Raw genomic sequence first — 21,218 nt, forward strand, 5'->3', positions numbered from 1 at the left:
CAGCCACTATGGAGAACAGTATGGAGGGTCCTTAAAAAACTACAAATAGAACTACCATATGACCCAGCAATCCCACGACTGGGCATATACCCTGAGAAAACCATAATTCAAAAAGAGTCATGTACCAAAATGTTCACGGCAGCTCTATTTACAATAGCCCGGAGATGGAAACAACCTAAGTGCCCATCATCGGATGAATGGATAAAGAAGATGTGGCACATATATACAATGGAATATTACTCAGCCATAAAAAGATACGAAATTGAGCTATTTGTAATGAGGTGGATTGACCTAGAGTCTGTCATACAGAGTGAAGTAAGTCAGAAAGAGAGAGACAAGTACAGTATGCTAACACATATATATGGAATTGAAGAGAAAAAAAAATGTCATGAAGAACCTAGGGGTAAAACAGGAATAAAGACACAGACCTACTAGAGAATGGACTTGAGGATATGGGGAGGGGGAAGGGTAAGCTGTGACAAAGCGAGAGAGTGGCATGGACATATATACACTGCCAAACATAATGTAGATAGCTAGTGGGAAGCAGCCACATAGATCAGCTCGGTGCTTTGTGACCGCCTGGAGGGGTGGGATAGGGAGGCCGGGAGGGAGGGAGACGCAAGCGGGAAGAGATGTGGGAACATAAAAAAAAAAAATTATTTCAAAATGAAAAAGAATTTTTAAATTACTGCTGCCTCGGTCCTGACCTGTGAGTTAAGGGGAGCTCAGGTTTCTGAACTCTTGTTTAATGCCAGGTACACTTTTCGCATTTCCTAATGTAATCCTCACAGCCCCATGGGAGGCGAGCCCTGGAGCCAGTCGTACGGGGAAAGTGGAAGCTCACGGACACTAAGGAAGCCGTGTGGTTGACGAGAACAGGACCAGGATTCACCTGGGACCAGATGGCTGCCCAGGCCAGTTCCCCCACCGCCCCGCAGGGAGAGCCTGGCACCAGGGCAGAGGAAGCTAGAGGCGGGACCCAGAGACGCAGGGGCTTGCAGCCCCCCGTGAGGAATCTGGACTTTATCCTGGAGGCCAGTGGGTCTCAGTCTGGGCTGTACATCAGATCCTCCGGAGAGCTCTAGAGATGATTACTGCCTGGGTCCTACCCCAGGAAGTCTGACTCAGCTGTTTCTTGGTTTTGTTTTGTTTTGTTTTTTATATTGGAGTAGAGTTGATTAATAGTGCTGTGTCAGTTTCAGGAGTACAGCAAAGTGATTCAGTTATACATATACATGTATCTAATCTTTTTCAGATTCTTTTCCCGTTTAGGTTATTACAGAATATTGAACAGAGTTCCCCGTGCTGTAGAGAAGGTCGTTGTTGGTTATCCATTTTAAGAATAGCAGTGATTCAGCTGTTGTTTTTGAAGCTCTCCAAGTGATTCTGACGTGCAGCCAGCCTATGCATAAGAACTGGAGTCATGCTGCCACACACGGTCAAAAGGCCTGCTTGCCACTGACCCTTCGCAGGGACTCCTGGGCCCGAGGCGACGCCCTCGCGCCCCATCTGCTCCCGAGAACCCTCGCAGAGGCCTCACCCTCTTCTTCCAAGCCAGTCTGCGGGCTCCGGTCGCCCCCCGCCTGGGTCTGACCCCGTCACAGCCGCTGGGGAGCCAGTGTCGCCCTCACCAAGTGCTGCTGTTTCCGGGAGCGGCCGCCAAAGCCAGGGTCTGGTGCTGGGGGGCCGTGGGAGCTGGCGGTCACGGCGGGGGGAGCAGCCCCTCCCCCGCCCCCCCAGAGGGCGCTCGGCCTCTCACACTCCGGAAGCCTTTGCGCCCACGCTAAAGCTTGCAGCCAGGAGCTCCAAACATTGCCATCATACCGATGACATTTTACTGTTACAGAGAAAAATAATTTAAAAATATATACATCATCCACGTTTCCATTTTTTTTTCTCTGGAAACTTCAATTCCCCAAATGGCTGGAACGTAAACAGACCAAGAGGACCACGGTGACCTGCAGAAAGCAAGTGAGGGGAACTGACCTCCCGGTGACTGTTGTTATTCCAGAGTCAACGAGTTGAGAGCTTTGCCCCGCAGGGTCTTCATCTCCTCAAACACCTTTTCTCCTGCCTTCTCCAGTGGCTGTGCTTGGTCTCTCGCCTCTCTAAGTATATACATCAAACACAGACCCGGCAAGGCGCATCGGGGCCCTCATGAAACACCACCAACCTGCTGCCGGGCCCAGCGTTGCCAGAGATGCCTTGCGAAGGTCGGAGGGCTGTTTATCCGCATACACAGTTGAAACCCCGCTTAGCGATCACTTAGTTACCAGTGGAAACACCCAACTGGTAAGTGGTTCAAGCGTGGTTTCCAGTCTGAGCCGCACCAGTATCTTAGCAGAGCCACGTGACCTAAGCTCTCAGCCGCCATTTCCAGACGCACACCTGGTGTGCATCCCGTCCCCCAGGATTGTTGCAAAGGGGAAACGAGAACTTACTCGTACACATCCCGGCATGATGGCTTCTGAAGGCTCAGTTGGCGGGAGCTGATTCTCCATGTTTATGAGTCGAGTGGACACACAGTATCTCTGACTCTGGCCATAGTTCCAGAAGGTGGGAATCAAGAGGGAGGGCTCTGCACCTGGGTGGAGCAGTGGCTGATGTGGAGGCCAGATGTCGCCGGTGTGGCGAGGGGTAGAACTCTCCAAATATCTGGGAGGACGTGATGAGTGTATTTGGTTGGAAGCACAGGTGTCTAAGGACTGTGAGCTCAGCTATACGATCTGACCAGATAGAAGAGTTCAGTACAGAATTAAGTGCTTCTCCCCTACATTCACAGCAGCAGGAATCTAAAATCGACACAAATGAACTTATCTACAAAACAGAAACAGACTCATGGGCATAGAGAACAGACTGGTGGTTGCCAAGGTGGGGGAGGGATGAATTGGCAGGTGCAAACTATTATCTATAAGATGGATAACCAACAAGGTCCTACTGTATAGCACAGGGAGATATATTCAATGTCCTGTGATGAACCATAATGGAAAAGAATATGAAAAAGAATATATATATATATATATATAAAACTGAATCACTTTGCTGTACAGCACAAAATAACACAACACTGTAAATCAACTATACTTCAGTAAAATTAAAAAAATAAAATCAAGTGCTTCTGAAACATTTCCTAAAGAGGGTGAAATGTGAAGTTTTGGCGAATACCCGAAAGTTTTGAAAAAGCAGAAATATCTGAAAATGAAGAACTAAAATGTTCCCTAATGTGTATAATTAAAAAAAAAAATTGGCACCACCTTATGGAATCAGTGTAAAAATATATAGATCATGTCAGCCCTTAAAGATATTAATGATTGAGTGATATGATAATCTAAGGGGAGTTGAATGATATGTTGGCAACTAAAGTCACTCTCACAGTTTCTTGGACGTTTTGCAATATGATTCTCCTTAGTGGGTCTCGAGAGGGTGCAATCACCATCAAGGCAGCAAAGACTCTCTCGGGTTGATTACAGCCGTCAAGGGAGAGCAGATGATTCTCTGCATCCATGAAAATAAATATTTGCCACAAACCCAATAGACAGCAGTCTTCATGGGGACAATAAGTCCCACTGATGGGTTCTTTATTTCTATCCCTGTCTGACCAAGCTCTGGTGTGTGTGTGTGTGTGACTCTGTCCGCTTCTGGCTGAGGCTGAAGGAGGTGAGGAAAAGGCACAAGGAGAGAGAAGACAGAGCTGAGCGTTGGGTCATGCTTGCTATGCGCTGGAGAGAATTTCAGAACCAAATACCTGCTGTACAGCATAGGGAACTCTACTCGTATCTTATAATAACCTATAAGGGAAAAGAATCTGAAAAAGAATATATATGTATATATATATATATATATATATGTATACACAACGGAATCACTCTGCTGTATACCTGAAACTAACACAACTGTAAATCAATTATATTTCAATAAAAATTTGAAAAAAATGAAACAAAATCATCTGTGGGATATCAGTCAGTTGGAATACTATGCAGCCAATAAACTGATAATTACATTGACAATTTTGACACATGAAAAGACGTACAAAAAATAATTCAAACTGCAAAATAGATGAATTCAAAAGGCCATGGATCTATTTATTGAAAATGTGTGAAATGTATGTATATTTTGAAAAAAAAATTGGAAGCTAAGTTGTGCAGAAAATGTTTAGAGTTCATTGTTGGTTTTTTTGTTTTTTGTTTTTTTTGGTAAAGTAGCTAAAATACATTAAACAAGAAAAGAAGATCTTCCACTTTGGGTGACTATATAAAGTAATAAGTTCTACTTCATTCAATAATCATTTGATAATCCAGTGGCATTCAGTATTAGCTTCTGTAGTGAAAATGGTGAAAAACCAGGTTAAATACCAAGTAAGCAAAGAGGTATTAGATACTGCCCCACTCATGGGGCAAACCATTCTAAGTCCAGGGGTAATTTTTGAAATTGAAAAAAAAAAAAGTATCCCTTAGTCAGGGATACTTCCCTGGTGGCGCAGTGGTTAAGAATCCGCCTGCCAATGCAGGGGACACGGGTTCGAGCCCTGGTCCGGGAAGATCCCACAGGTGGTGAAGCAACTAAGCCCGTGCACCACAACCACTGAGCCTGCACACCTAGAGCCCGCACACCTAGAGCCCGCGAGCCACAACTACTGAGCCTGCGAGCCGCAACTACTGAGCCCGCGCACCTAGAGCCCGTGCTCTGCAACGAGAAGCCACTGCAATGAGAAGCCTGTGCACTGCAATGAAGAGTAGCCCTCGCTCGCCGCAACTAGAGAAAACCCACACGCAGCAACAAAGACCCAATGCAGCCAAAAATAAATAAATAAAATAATTTTTAAAAAATTAATTGAAAAATAACCTTAGTCAACTGTTTGTTTGAAACCTGAAACAAAATGCAAAGTACATCTCTGCTGAGGTGTCAGAGGTTCTATGTGCTACGTAGTGTAACATGATATTTTATTGTTAAAATAAAAACAGATGCTCACTGAAATTCTATTTAAAATTTTTATTTCCTCGATTTTCTTTTACGGGAAACTGCCAGTCTACTTTCTGAGAGTGTTGGTTTGCTGTAGGCCTCTGCTACTATTACAAACAAACCAAAGGAACCCCACGCTCCTCTAAGATATGTGGGTATTCCCTTCCAAAAAGGCAGGGCCTCCCCAAAACACCCCAAACAAGGAAGACAAACTGAGAAATTTACAGTATACACAGGAAGGGTAATTATCCCTAAAATATGAGGCACTCTTACAAATAAGTAAGAAAAAGATAAACACTTTCTACAATATAGGTAAAAAATCCCTTCATAAAAGAAGAAAAACAATTGATAAACATAGGAAATTTTTTTACCATCACTTGTAAACAAAGAAGTTGAAAATTAAAACAATGATATGGTCATTTAAAAACCTATCATATTGGTAAAGAAAAACAGCCTGATACCGTAACACGTTGTTCAGGGCATTTGAATGTGCGCATCCTGACCTCTGCTGGTAGGAGGTTTGTTGATGAACTTTCTGGATGGTGGTGAAGCACTATATATTAAAACCTTAAAATGAACATGAATCTAGCACTTATGTTTCTAGGAATTTATCCCAAGGAGACAGTCTGATAAGTTTGCAAGGAATTATGACACAAGGAGGTTTGTTGCAGCGCTGCTGGCAACAGCAGAACATTGGAAAGAGGTGATGTGATCATCAGAAGGACGTGTGAACACACGATGGCACATCCACCAATGAGATACAAAGGTGTATGTCTGTGTCTATACAGCTATGTTTATGATATACTGCTAAATAAAATTCTAGAAGATAAAACAGTATGAACAATACGATTGAATTCATATATATATAAGGTGTGCATGTATGAATATACGTCAACACATACAGTTGGCACTCTGTATCCGTAGGTCCTGCATCTTCAGATTCAACCAACCCTGGATGAAAAAAAATTTCAGAAAGTTCCAAAAAGCAAAACTTGAATTTGCCGTGCGCTGGCAACTATTTACAAATCATTTACATTGTATGAGGTATTATGAGTAATCTAGAGATGATTTAAAGTGTCTGGGAAGATGTGCGTAGGTTATATGCAAATTCTATAGCATTTTATATAGGGACTTGAGCATCCACAGATTTTGGTACTCAGGATGGGGGGTGTCCTGGAACCAATCCCCTGTGGATACTGAGTGATGACTGTATGTATGGTTTAACAAAATATAATAGGTGTTTATGGTTTATTTAAACTAACAAACAAATAAATCCTTGGAAGACCACACATCAAAATGTACAAGTTACTGCCTCTGGGTGGTAGGATTATTGTTTTTATTCTATTCTTTATATTTTTCTGTATTTTCTAACATTTTGATAGTAAAAAAAAAAAGGCTTTTTAAAAAACTTTTTTCAGTAGAATTTTTTTTAAATCACTGATTTGTTTATTTCTAGTTTTGTTTATTTTTTGGCCACGCAGCATGGGGGATCTTAGTTCCCCGACCAGGGATTGAACCCGCACCCCCTGCAGTGGAAGCGCGGAGTCTGAACCACTGGACTGCCAGGGAAGTCCCAAAAAAGACTTTTTTTTTTTTTAAAGAGAAAAAGAATTCTAAAAAGGATAACTGGAATTTCAAACTTACAAACCATATGAACTCTGGTGGTTATTTACTTTACCAAAGTATTCTTCAAAACCAGTTCTTGAAGGGTGACGGTTTGCTCGGCTAGTTGGCCCCTGAGGGAGAGGCAAAGAGAAGAATTCACGTGTGCCAAGCGAGTTCACATCGAGCAGCTGGAGAGGTGTCTTCGCACTGGCATCTCATTTAGCCCTCACAACTGCCCAGTTACTGAAGATGAGCAATGCAGCTGGAGGTGGCACGGGCGCTAAATGGGATGTGGCCCCGGGTCTCGCCAGGCTCCAGGGCCTGGGCCTCTTATACTGCATGAAGCTCATTCAGCTACTGATAAGAAACAAACACAGCTCTGAAATCACATGATAAGCAAATGGGAATGCTGGACTCTGTTCTAAAGGTTTATTTACCAACAACATTTGAGGGAGCGTCGCTATGCATAAAATACACATCTAAACATCTGAAGCATTGGAAACGTGCCCCTTTTGACACGTTCTTAGATCCAAAGAGCACGGCAGTCCTGTGCGTCCTGTAGGGTGAACTTTATCCTGGCTGCCTCTTCCTAAGCCATCAAAGCATCCACTTACTTCTCCTTCTTGGTGTCCTTGTAGTTCAACATAGGGAATTCCACCTCCATCATTTCTGGGGTCAGCATGATGTCTATACTCTGCTCACAGAGCTCGCTGAAAAGGAGTGAGATCGAGAAATACTGTCGTCATTTAAGAGTTATGCAATTCTTTCAACATTCCTCCCACCTACTCTTCTGGAATTCTACGTTCAGAAAAAGCATAAGGCTGACAAATAGCTTTCTACCAATCCACAGTAGTGGGAATGGTTATTTATAAGCAGAGAATAAAAAGCAGTTTAGAGGGGGCTTCCCTGGTGGCGCAGTGGTTGAGAGTCCGCCTGCAGACACAGGCGGGACACTGGTTTGTGCCACGGTCCGGGAAGATCCCACGTGCCATGGCACGGCTGGGCCCGTGAGCCATGGCCGCTGAGCCTGCGCGTCCGGGGCCTGTGCTCCGCAACGGGAGAGGCCACAACAGTGAGAGGCCCGCGTACCCAAAAAAAAAAAAAAAAAAAGCAGTTTAGAAATGCGGTTACAGAATTCATATTCTCTTCAGGTGCACGTGGAACATTTGCCAGTATTGACCACACCTTGGACCATAAGGAGAGCATGAATGTTAATGTTCTATGGCCACATGGAATTCAAATAGAAATCAATAGCAAAGAAGAGTAAAAAAATCCACAACTGCTTTAAAAATGAAACAGTATACTTCTAAATAACCTATGGGTGAGAGAAGACATCACAGGGACCGAGGTTATTTTTATCTTGGGCTCTGGGATCCCCTAGAGCAGGGGTCAGCAAACTTTTCCTGTAAAGGCCTCTGTAGGGTCTCTTTTACAACTACTCAGCTCTGCTGTTGCAGCATGAAAGGAATCATGGAAAAACACATACATGAATGAAGTGTGGCTGTTATTTCAATAAAACGGTTTGCAAAAGCAGGCGGCAGGCCGGATTCGGCCGTTTGCGGACCCCTGGCCTCGAGCTTGGGTGTTGGATGGTTACAGCTGGGTCCCTGCATGTGTGGGTTCCAGCTCCACGAAGCAGTGAGAGAGAGGGTGCAGGAGCCCCCTCCATCCTGGCCCTGCCCTCGGGAGGAGATCTCACGTCTGCTCCTGTCCCTTTGGCACAGGCCGAGTGACATGGATGACGTAACTGCAGGGGAGGCTGGGACGGTGAGCCTCCGGTCTCCACAAGTCTATTTCTTTAGGAGAGGGGACAGTTTTTTGAGAGAGGCCGTCTCTGCTACACTCAGAGGAATGCTCCCAAGATCAACGAAGGCTTCGAAACTTAGAATTAGCAGCAGGAACCCTCTGCTGACAGCGATGCGTAAACAGAGGTGGGCAGAGCAGTTTTCTGTTGGGAAAACACCTTGAAACCCACAGAGTCGTTCTGATCCGTAAGCTTCGCTGAGCAGCGGCTCCGGGCCAGTCTCGCGTGAAGCCGGCGCTGTGCGGAGAGCGCCTTCCCCTTAGCGCTTTCCTCACCCCTCAAGAGTGGAAAATAGCAAGACCTTGTTGCGGGTGAGCGAGGCTTTTGCCAGATGCCCATTTAGTGCGCAGTAGATGTCGGTCACCCCCCCCCCCGCCCCCGTCCTGGGTGACAACCCCTGAGAAACAGGTACTACTCTTCCCATTTCAGAGATGAGGGAACCGAGCCCCAGGGGTCCGCGCATCAGTGCTGAATGGGGGAGGGGTCTGCCGAGCATCTCCCCAGCTGCCCCCAGCGCTGACCCTCAAGTAACCGTGTGTCATCCCCGCCCGCCCGGCTACAGTGTCCTCAGGAAACGCCCTCGTGCTCCGGGGTTTGAGTGGCGGACACTCAACCTCCCTGTTCACCCTGGGTTCCAAGCTTCAGGCGCTCAAGTGTCACACTTGGGTGTGGGCAGGTCTCACAAAACCCGACACACGCCTCAGATATTCAGGACTTCACTCACTGATTATCTACAGGGAAAAACGGTTGAGTGGGTACAGCCACAGGGGATTCAGGGATGCACTCCCACTGGATGTTGGACGCTCATCAGTAAAGTCAAGTTTAAGCAGTTTAGTTTGGGGCTGATATTTCTTTTTATTTTCTTCCTTTTTTTTTTTTTTTCGCTCTTTCTTTTAAAATTTCCTTTGTTTTCGTTTTTCTCCTCTTTTTTCTCTATTTATCTGGGGGCGCTCTATTTCTTTATGCCCCTCCAAACCCCACCCACCCTTCGAGTACTAACCCCAGTCAAGGCGACTCTGCAGCCTTGGAAGCCCACTCAGCTCCCCCTCCGCTCACCCCTCCCCGGAGCGCCTGCAGCACGGAGAGATCAGCCGGTGTGAGACCTTAGGCTGTTCACCACGAATCCAGCATCCTATCTAGTTGGGCGTATGGCTGGGTGTTAGCCGTGTCTCGGCTGCGGTGCAAGTTCGGGCACTGGGTGCTCCTTGGAAATCTCTCATAGCACCGGGACTATTTCTGGAAAATAGACATCACGAGAGACCAAAAGTAAAAGAGTACCGTTCGAGGGTCTCCATTCTGTCTTCCTCTGGTAAGGCATCAAGAACGGCAGGGACGTCTATAGGGAGCATGGCTAAATTGAAGGAATCGCATCTGTGGAAAAATCACACATTTGTAGTCTCAGGGTCTTTACACAATTTCCTAAAGCACTTTTCTTTCCACCACTGGTGTTTTACGCTACCGTTCTGCCCTCCTTCATTCTTGCAAACCCACTCATGTCTCCCTAGAGGTAAAGGCGGGGCTGCGATAGGTACCAGTCAAACCCAAGAGAATGGGGCCAAAGAAGACACTTCCCGGTGTTACTGTAAATCAACCGTACTTCAGCTTTGAGAAAGACGTCTCCCAGAGTTTAGAAACAGAACTGTCAGACTGTGGTATCTACACTTACACTGTTTCCCGGGGGTCGGGCTGGCGTGGGGCAGTTAGGTCGCTGTTTCTGTTCTTAATATTTTTTCCCACGTTTATACTCTTCCTTAGCTGTTTATTCAGTTTCAAACCTCCTCCCCACCCCCTTATATACTGTTTGGTATCATGATTTTACAGCTTCATATACAAATTACTGGGTGTTGAGGACGTTAAAAGAATTGAGATGGGGAGAAAAGACATTTTGTTATTTTTAAAGTCGGCGGCAGACTTCTGTTTCAAGTTGGTGGAGCAAACACTCACCTTTTAAAAAAAATTTCCCCTTTTTTTGGTCTCAACACCTTCTTAACATGCCTCTCAAGTGATATTAGAGGAACCCACAACAGCAAAGAGAATAGGAAAAGAGTCACAAATGGATAAACTTTTAAAATAATTTTCTGGAATAAGTTTCTAGAAGCTGAGAGGAGTGTTGTCTCATAGAAGAGAGTAAAGAATGACCCACGGCAGGAAACTGACCTCCTCGCAGGCTCTAGAAAGGCTGCAGGCAGAGGGTAAGGCAGGCGGCAGGAACGGAAAGCCAGGAGGTTAATTGAAGCCTCCTTGGTGCGTGCAGATACGTCTTGGAGATAAGTTTCTTCTCCTTGTTTAATAAGCAAAAATGCTTGTTTATTAAAGTGGTTATAGGTGAAGCAATTCTGAAACTATTTTTGACGTTCTATAAAACTGAGGGAGTGAGTGTGTTAGGAGACCGGGGGTTCTCACAGGGGAAAGCAGAGACAGACGACTATGGAACGGGGAAAAGCAAGCAGCAACTCCATGAATGTGGATTGGGATTACAGGCACCGGTGTGGATTCATGATGTCTAAAATGGGTGTAGGTGTGTGTATGTGTGCCTACGTGCACATGGACACGTGCATATGTGTGTAGATGTATGCAGTCATGTATTTTTGTATGAATGTGTACATACGTGTGTATGTGTGTGCATATATATATATATGCATTTCCCCACGTACACACTCCGGCTTGTCCGCTGAGGAGGCCAAGAGATGACTCCCCTGCTCCATCCCCCGTAATGATGTGTGCACCGGGAACCCAGATTTTGGTCTCTAACACCATTCCTCACTGAAAAGGGACCTGGCTTCCACCACCCAGAGATTAGTCCTATCTACTGACTTGGTGACAGAGAACGCAGGTTCTAACGGACAATCCCACTGAGACCTCAGAGCGTGTGTAGCCGAGAGGAGGGTGGGAGAAGGTAGAAGCCTGGACCACTCCCCGGGGGCCAGGGTGGTCTGGAAGACAGAACGGCAACAACCAAGGGTTTTTCATGAGATCAAAGTTACATAATTTTAAAATTCTGAGACCATGTCCTGCTTACTTTTCCATGTGTCAATATGTTCCTCTGGAATTGAAAGGGTGGTGGCAGTGGACGGAGGTTGGGTGTTTTGTTTTGCTTTGTTTTGTTTCATGCCTTCCTTGGAAAAGTAAAACGCCGACAACTCTAAGTCAATTCCTAAGATTCTTCTGGAAATTTCAGTTGTCTATAAAACCCCAAAGTCTGGGCACCACTGGATTAGATGACTTCTTTGTGGCTACTTACTCAGATTACATGAAAGTCACAGACACACTCAGTAAATTCTCTCTGAATTTATTAACGAGCAAAGAACCCAAGTGAGCTGTTTTGATCATTTCGAATGCAAAAATGACTTGGAGTGAATAAACATTAACTAAGGATACTGCATGGTTTAACAGCAACTCTCAGGGGCAGAAATACAGGGGAAATAGCAGCTAAGAAATAGGTAATCTATTCAAGAAAAATGACCGCAGAGTTGAAATATCATTAGCAGATGTGTAGGAAGTTTAAAAGGGAATACTATTATGATTCTATAACTCTTTTAGAAATAAAAACATTATCTAGGGTCTTACATCATAGAAATCCATGATAAAGAAATAAAGAATCCTCTCTTGATTTTATAATGTGGTGCAATTATGGTTTATTGTGAAACAAATTGGCCAACAGAGCACTTGGGCACAGAAGCTGGAGGTAACAAGTCCTAGTTGGGGAGTTTTCTTGTTTAATTCACATTTAATTCATGGTTAGTTCAAGCCCAAGGTGACTGCGTTCTGAGTGCCTTTTGAAAGAACAGCCTCGTGAGATTTTTCCAAGAACATTGCTTTGGAAAAATAAACAGGATTTTTTTTTCTTAATTCCTGAGACCGGTGCTTGCTGACAGCTGGTGGACCCCGGCGTGTCCACTGCCTGCCGTTGCTCAACGTGCGTATTCAGCCTCTGGACGGTACCCACACCAGCTGTGTTTGGTCTGCTTATGACTGCGGTCCATTCGGAAGTGCCCTCACCCCACAGCAAAATGAGGCCGTGTGTCTAGCTGGTGGCGGGTCATCGCCGTATGGTGGCAGCAGAGTTACCGCAAGGTTTAGTGGGTGGGGGAGGGCAGAAGTGGGAAGGGTTACTAAGGATGGTGCTAGATGCACCACTCGAGTCCTTACAACTCACGTGGTCCGTGAGGACCCCTTCACCGTCCCCGTTTCACAGACGAGGAAATGAGTGCTCAACGGGCTTCAGTAATAGGTAACTGTGGCCCAGGGACACAGAGTGGGTGACAGGGCTAGCGGGTTACGAGGCAGGTCTCTCAGACACCAAAGCATTCCTTCTCCCTACAAGGTCACTGTTCCACCCAGCCCTTGATTCTGGAGTTTTCAGATTTTAGAAATATGCTAATGTTACCAAACAATTTCGTGTGCCTGACGCACAGCAAGGCCAAGCAACCCGAAACGTCGGAGTCTGGAGCAGAGAAAGGTTCAGGGCCAGCAAGGAGACGAGGTGGTTTGTGCCCCAAAAACCCAGAACTGCCCAGTGGTTTTCAGGCAGGCGTTTTTAAAGGCAAAATTTGGGGTGAGGGCTGCAGGGTGTGTGACCGTCTTCTGTCTGGCTGGTGGGGAGGTACAGACCCCTCCCTATGTCCTCTGCCATGGCTCCTCTCTGAGGTGTACCCAGATAACAGTACCTGCTGCACATTCCTCAGCTGTCTTACAGATGCCGAAACCCGTCAAGCGGAAGAAGTTGCCTACTTGACCATGAACACGTAGCCCCCAGACCTGAGGACTGACGATGAAACACCACCCTGTAACCTCACCACCACCCAGAGAACTGTGCGCGAGCTGATCACACACCCTGAAACGCCCCTCCCTCACCTGGCCTTTAAAAATGCTTCCCTGGAAGCCATCGGGGAGTTGGGGCTTCCTGACCTTTAACTGTCCCTGACTCTTTGCTGGGCGCCTGCAACGAACGCTGCACTTGCCTCCACCACAAGCCGGTGTCGGTAGATTGGCTTTGCTGTGCACAGGCGAGTGGACCCAAGTTTGGTTCGGTAACATGAACTCACAGAAAAGGAACTAATATTTTCGAGCCCCTACCACGGGCCAAATCTTCGTCTCATGTTAATCTCCAGGCAGAGGGCGGCAGGACGCACTGAGGAAATAACCCGAAGGGAACAGCAGGTGGACAAGCCTAGATTCTGCTTCATTCAGGAAGAGCTTTTTGCCTGGCAGTGCAGGAAGAAGTAAAGGTAAGTGTTCCAGGGTCACAAACTGGATTGCAACAATCTCCTCAAATACCCGGGGAGGGGCACGTGACGGGTGGTACATACGGGGTAGGTGCACATCGGGGTGAGCCTTCCTACCTCTGCTACAACGAAAATGTCGAGGCTGAGCGGGGTCTTCACAGCGAGCCCGATCGGCTTGTGTTCTGCACAGGAGGACTGGGGCCAGAGAGCTGGCCGCAGAGCGTGGCCGGGGCCACACAGCTCCGGGAGGCTGTGAGCCATTCTGGTGACGGGGAAGAGCCGGCACTCGCTGGTGGGAGTCGAGGGTGCGCGTCCCTGCCGACCCTGGTTGGTGGCGGTGCTCCGGCAGAGCTGGCCACTCCTGGGCCGTGGCAGGGCTCTGCCCCTACTTGGGCTGGGCCTCACCCTGGATCGAAGGGTTTGAGCAGAAGGTCGCTGCTGATGGTCATTGTGTTGGGACACTAGTCACATCTGCTCACCAGCGACTCATTTCACTACGTTTTATGAGGACAATGGGCCAAAGAAGCAAACTCCAGGGCTCAGGAGCAGGTCACTGACCAGGCCGTGTCTTAAAGAAAAGGCATCAGTCTACTTGTTTGAGATCCTAGGGCTCTGAAGAGGTGTTAAATGAGCAAATTAGCAAAAATGTGCTTACTCTAAATTTCCTCCTTCTTTGGCCTAACAATATTCTCATCTACCTGCTCTGTCTCTGTGTGATGACAGCTGTGGGGCCGCCCAGTAGATGGCCAGGCTGGGGCATGGAGAGAGAGGGATCGTTTGGGAGTGGATATGGAGGGTGTGGACGGCGAATCCTGGCAACTCTACAATGTTAAAAATGGACCATGGCTATTTCAGCTGAATTATATGGATTGGTGTCTGCTTTTATTGAAGCATGGCCAACTAGCCACCTGTGACATTGACTTTTTTAAAGTATATCTCAAGAGCTACCATATGATCCAGCAATCCCACTCCTGGGCATGTATCTGAATAAAACTCTTATTCGAAAAGATACATGCATCCCTATGTTCATAGCAACACTATTTACAATAGCCACGACACGGAAGCAACCTAAGTGTCCATCGACAGATGAATGGATAAGGAAGATGTGGCACATACATACAATGGCATATTACTCAGCCTTAAAAAGAAACGAAATTGAGTTATTTGTAGTGAGGTGGGTGGAGCTAGAGTCTGTCATACAGAGTGAAGTAAGTCAGCAAGAGAAAAACAAATACTGTATGCTGACACACATATATAGAATCTAAAAAAAAAAAGGTCATGAAGAACCTAGGGGCAGGACAGGAATAAAGACGCAGACGTAGAGAATGGACTTGAGGACACGGGGAGGGGGAAGGGTAAGCTGGGACGAAGTGAGAGAGTCGCACTGACATATATACACTACCAAATGCAAATGTAAAATAGCTAGCTAGTGGGAAGCAGCCGCATAGCACAGGGAGATCAGCTCGGTGCCTTGTGACCACCTAGAGGGGTGGGATAGGGAGGGTGGGAGGGAGGGAGATGCAAGAGGGAAGAGATGTGGGGATATATGTATAGCTATAGCTGGTTCACTTTGTTAATACAGCAGAAACTAACACACCATTGTAAAGCAATTATACTCCAATAAAGATGTTAAAAAAAAAAAGATGCGGTACATATATACAACGGCATATTACTCAACCATAAAGAAGAACAAAATAATGCCATTCACAGCAACATGGATGGACGTAGAGAGTATCATACTAAGTGAAGCAAGTCAGAAAGAAAAAGACAAATGTCATATGATGTCACTTATATGGGGAATCTAAAACAATGACACTAATGAGCTTATTTCCAAAACAGAAACAGACTCACAGACATAGAGAGCAAACCTGTGGTTGCCAGGGGGGAGGGGGTGGAGGAAGTGGGTGGAGATGAATCAGGAGTTTGGGATCAAGAGATACACACCACTAATTTATATAAAGTAAACAACAAGGGCCTACTGCATAGCACAGGGAACTATATTGGATATATTGTAATAACCTATTACGGAAGAGAATGTAAAAAAGAATATATGTATATACACACACACACACACACACACATATAACTGAGTCACTTTGCTGTACATCTCAAACTAACATAACATTGTAAATCAACTATATTTCAATAAAAGTTAAAAAAATAAAGTATATCTCAATTAAGATAAAGTCAAGATATGACTTTATACACACCATCATATCCCTCTGGCGAGCAGACTTCCCTCACGATGCACTAAAAGTATGCTTTGACATACTACTGGCAGGTAACTTCTGAGGTTGCAGCCTCTGCACTCTGAAGGGCACATACATCTCCGTGAGGCGACGGGGAGCTGGGCTTACCTCTGCGTCATCTCTGTCTTCGAGGTTTCGGGCAGGGACGAGAGGACCGGGCACTGGAACCTCTTCCAGGTCATCACTCCAGGAATGACATCCTGTAATAGAGCCGGCACAGGGGGACCACATGTAAAGTTCAGGAAAGACTTCCGTTTCATTCAACTGAATATCCAAGTTGAGCTCCAAAGTGTATCATTTCATTAAGTTTAGTAGAACTTTTCTGAGGCCAAAAACGACAGCTGCTCCAGCAACTGCTGCAACAAGGCAACAGGCATTAAGGCGGGGAGGACGGAGAGGCTCCCCGCCTGTCTCATGCGGCACAGGGCAACGGCCCTGGTGCTGGAGGACAGGTCTGGCCTTTCCACCTGTTTTGACTACCGTGCATGTGATGCTAATGCAACATTCAGAGGATGGGTCAGTTCATCAGAGGGCTGTCCAGGCAGGGGTAAGCGCGCGCAAAGGCGTGGAAAATGCGAGGAGGGTGCTATCAGGAGAGCACCGAGTGTAGGGCGGGTGACGGGGGTGACAGGAAATGAGGCTGGAGAGGCAGGCTGGTTGTGAAGGGCCTCGTGGGCCAAGCTAATGAGCCTGGAGCTGCTCCCAGGGGCAGCAGGGACCACAGAGGGTTTCCAAGCTGGAAAACGACCGGATCGGATTTGTGTGGAAGGAAGGCTTCTCAGGAGGGTGACGGTGCGCTGCTGGGCCCTGGGGTGCAGGACAGGGAGTCACATGGCGCGTGAGGCCAGCCGGTGGGATCCAGGGAGGGCCCAGGGGCGGCTGGCTGCGGGGCTGGGGAAGAGGGAGCAAGCAAGGAGCACGGGGATCAGGCTGGAGTCCTAGAACCAAGAGGCAGGAAGGTGATGCGGGAAGAGGCATGAGGTGGAGCTGGCGGGGGCGGGGCTGAGACAGCCACCCACCTAAGTTAGGGTTTCATCCCGAGCGGAGGGTGCGGGCCACCCAGGAGGTGCCTGGAGGCTGAAGTCAGGTTGGTTATTTGGGGGAAGGAGATCTCGGGGGCCTCTTCCTCACTGTGCATTTGTCACATCACCACCTTGCCCATTATGACGTTTCTGTCCTTGTTGGGGACCAAACAAAGAGGGGGGTCATCCCACAGGGTTATGGCTGCCAGGTGACTGTTTTTCCCTGGTTGCAGCGGGGATAAGATGACTATTAGGCATGGCCTTCAAGGAAGAAGAGACTAAGAATGTTGAAAAGGGGCAACGTGAAGCCTGGGAGCTGGGTACGGGCTGGTGGGGGTGGTGCTGAGTCCCCACCTGCCCCCCTTCAGGGCTGGGGCATGGCAGGGTCCACAGCGCCACGGTTCCTGTCCTCGTCCTGCAGCTGTGGCAGCAAACCCTCTATTCCTCGGTTCCAGCGGTGACCCTCCCTCCTTGTCCCCTGCCCGTCCCCGCAGCCCAGAGCCAGCTCTGCCGCTGAGCCGGGATGGCTTTACCATGTGATGGAGAAACTGCTTCTGGGTTAGGGGGATGCTGGAGCTGCAGTGGGACTCCTTGGTGAACTTGTACTTGGGGTGGGTGCACAGATGGTAATCGATCGAGGTTTCCACGTAGGTCAGCGGGTGCTTCATGGCAAATAACCCTGGGCTGGGGTTCTGCGGGAGAGACGAAAAACGGGGTCTCTTTTGTTGACCGGTTTCCTCCTCTGCCACAGCACAGGCATCAGCTAAGGCTCCCTTCGGCCCCCCCTCCCCCGGCACGCGCACTCTGACCCCACCTCTGTCAGCCCGTCTGGGAAAGAGAAGCAGGAGAGCAGAGGTGGCTTCAGATGGGCAGTGGTCCCGGTCATTCACAAATGTCACTTTTCTGGTTGAAGCGCTTCATTACATACCACGCGGATTCACTGAGCTCCCATGGAAACGAGTACAAATGAAACTGCAGCTTAAACAGCTTAAAGTATTTGTTTCTGAATTTGATCAGTTAGGGGGATTTTTTAAATAAGGAAACTGGTTTTAAAAAGCAATGAGCTTCTGGTTTTGGAAACAAAAGAATAGCTTCTAAAAAGTAACTTTAAAGAGAAAACAGGGGCTTCCCTGGTGGCGCAGTGGTTGAGAGTCCGCCTGCCGATGCAGGGGACGCGGGTTCGTGCCCCGGTCCGGGAAGATCCCACATGCCGCGGAGCGGCTGGGCCCGTGAGCCATGGCCGCTGAGCCTGCGCGTCTGGAGCCTGTGATCCGCAACGGGAGAGGCCACAGCAGTGAGAGGCCCGCGTACCGCAAAAAAAAAAAAAAAAAAAAAAAAAAAAAAAGACAAAGGAGAGGGTGGCATGTGATATATCAGGAAATATCAGCATTTAACATTGTTTTGGTGATGTTTTTAATTCAGGAAGGCTCCATTTGGATGAAGTATCTGGCTTGAAGGGCGTTCCTGTCTTTTACTAATTTGCCAGCAGAACTAATAGAGGCACAGAGCAATTATATCAAAATGTACAAAAATGTGGAGCCTTTTAATGTTCCTTCTTGGGCCTGTCCAACAAAAACCCAGCTCTTGTCCCAAAGAACATAGCTTTAGCTCCCTTGTGGTTGTTTAATCACAGATGTTTAGGAACCACTAAGTTGAGATTCTGTTCTTTTTGTTTGTTTGAATAATTAAGAAAAATTTTTTTTAAAAACCCACAGAACTCCACACGACTGACGGGAACCCAGTCTCACCGCCAAGAAACAAATGTCCCCAACAACTTGAAGATGACGTGCCAGCACCCAGAGGAGGGCCCGGCTATCTATCGTGCGTGTGATGAAGGCGTCCCGGCCACGAACGCTGGGCTGCCTGTCCTCCAGTCATGCAGGGAGGCTGACTTGCAGCCAGGGCCATGGAGAAGCTCTTGCGCCAAAGCACGGATGTAAAGGCAGCAGGACAGCAGGGAGGCGATAACCCCCCGAGGGAGTCAGGAGTGGAGTATCTGTATATCCACAGCAGCTCTTCTCCCATCCCTCACAGGGCCGCACGGAATGGGGACAGGGACAGAGGAGAAGGCAAACCTTGGGTCCCCACCCTGACCCAGGTCAGGGCTGGAGGGCTGGGAGGGAACGAGGGGAAAGGTGGCGCGTGGTGAGACAAAGCAGGGGAGACTGAGGATGCAGAGGAAGGCGGCGGGTGTGGGTGGGCAAGTGGGGGACGCGTCCTGCCGCCGCGCAGGGCCCCTTAAATCCCCCAGCGTGCGAGGACGTGCCGGAAGGAGGGGCAAAGGACCGGAGGCAGGGTGAGCACCCAGCCGGAGCCGCCCAGGCGCTCTGGGCACAACTACCTCCCCAGAAATGGGGCGAGGGCCAGAATCTGGAGGCTGCTGGCCTCTGCCACCAGGAGTCACCCCTGTGGTGACAAAGGACAATCAGGACAGCCCCTGGGAAGGGATGCCTCAGGGATTCGGGGCAGGATGACAGAGACCCCAGCTGGGCCTGGTCACAGTGTGACCAAGAGGTGGAGTCACTGATGGGGGAGGGGCTGGCAGTCTCACGGGGACGGGGGGCAAAGGTGCACAGCACTGGGGTGGGGGGGACACCCGCCGTGTGGCCAACTCTCTGGACCTGCCTTGGGTCAAGTGCAGCGGATGAAATCTTTCTGGAAATGGCCATGCCACCGTCTCTAACAGTTGTCACACCTCACCTCCCCCAGGGTGGCCATCGCTACCAGAGCAGGAGGTCTGAGTGGTCAGCCCGTGACTATTTTAATTTTAATTTCCCTCAGACCACTGTGTGCATATGGGAGCGGCTCACCCAGGCTGGAAGGATTCCTGGTGAAGAGCAAGGGGGCTCGTGCAGGCCCCTCCTACTCCAGGCTCGGGTCTGGGTTTGTGCCTGGGATGGTCACTAACTCTAAACAACACGCTTCTTCTTCCATCTCTTGACTGTGGACCTCACAGTATCTGCTGACTCATTACCACGTAAGGTAAGGGTCTTGCTTGTGTACACAGATGCTCCTTCCGGACTTTGAAAATCACATGGTTATTGTTTTGCTGCGACTTGAAATGATACACTGATCCACCTATTTCCTGTTTCATCATCTTTAGTTGAGTATTTCAACTCCCCCTCAGGTGAAATGAAGGCATTCCCACTCCCATGCTTTCTTGTTCCTTTCTTCCTCTCTTCCACAATTTTACTTTTGTATTATTGAGATCATCAACATCTGCATTCTGGAACCACACCAAGACCTGTATGCTTCGTTCATAAGTTGTCTCTGAAAGCTGGAAACTAGTAAACAGCATTTATTTTGTCTTAACTGTCTAAGTATGTCCCTGTGCCAGGCCAAGCCGAGGCCTGGATTATAGCTTTCTGGTGAAGGTTCACTACCACGACCTCTGGGTCAGTGACAGAGGGAAGTTCTAGTATCAAGGCCAGATGGATTCTATGTTTCAATTTCCCATCAAGTCTTAAAAATCATGCCGATTTCAGTTTGGCTTCCTACTGGGCACATACATCGATTTTTAGTTGACTCTCCGCCCTGGAGTTTATAATGGCCTTGCATTTTGCTTTAGTAACGCGCCTCTATAAAACCCTCTCCGCCCTGGAGTTTATAATGGCCTTGCATTTTGCTTTAGTAACGCGCCTCTATAAAACCCTCTCCGCCCTGGAGTTTATAATGGCCTTGCATTTTGCTTTAGTAACGCGCCTCTATAAAACCCTCTCCGCCCTGGAGTTTATAATGGCCTTGCATTTTGCTTTAGTAACGCGCCTCTATAAAACCCTCTCCGCCCTGGAGTTTATAATGGCCTTGCATTTTGCTTTAGTAACGCGCCTCTATAAAACCCTCTCCGCCCTGGAGTTTATAATGGCCTTGCATTTTGCTTTAGTAACGCGCCTCTATAAAACCCTCCAGTGTTTCCACGGCTTCAGCTGCACTGTCGGTGCATGGGGTCCACACTGCCCCACCGTCTCCTCCCCAGAGCCCTCTACCCCATCTCCTGCAGACAGCGCACAGATATCACCCAAAGACTCCACTGTGGGGCTTCCCTGGTGGCGCAGTGGTTGAGAGTCCGCCTGCCGATGCAGGCGACACGGGTTCGTGCCCCGGTCCGGGAAGATCCCACATGCCGCGGAGCGGCTGGGCCCGTGAGCCATGGCCGCTGAGCCTGCGCGTCCGGAGCCTGTGCTCCGCAACGGGAGAGGCCGCAACAGTGAGAGGCCCGCTTACCGCAAAAAAAAAAAAAAAAAAAAAATATATATATATATATATATATACTACCTTTAAAAATGGTGACTGAGTGCATTGTACACCTGTAACTTACATAATATTGTACAGCAACTATACTTAAAAGAAACAC

At 48.0% G+C, this 21,218-nt stretch overlaps 1 protein-coding gene across 1 annotated transcript in view; it reads right to left on the reverse strand.

Moving 5' to 3' along the window:
* Positions 1-2,002: 2,002 nt before the first annotated feature.
* CFAP221 (cilia and flagella associated protein 221) overlaps positions 2,003-21,218 on the reverse strand; it is an 80,777-nt gene continuing 61,561 nt past the window's right edge. Inside the window, 5 exon segments of the mRNA XM_065881004.1 lie at positions 2,003-2,108; positions 7,179-7,274; positions 9,647-9,739; positions 15,951-16,042; positions 17,398-17,556. Coding sequence (XP_065737076.1) covers positions 2,003-2,108; positions 7,179-7,274; positions 9,647-9,739; positions 15,951-16,042; positions 17,398-17,556 — 546 coding nt within the window.

The sequence above is a fragment of the Phocoena phocoena genome, chromosome 7 (assembly GCF_963924675.1).
Source record: "Phocoena phocoena chromosome 7, mPhoPho1.1, whole genome shotgun sequence".
In the NCBI taxonomy this organism is placed as follows: domain Eukaryota; kingdom Metazoa; phylum Chordata; class Mammalia; order Artiodactyla; family Phocoenidae; genus Phocoena; species Phocoena phocoena.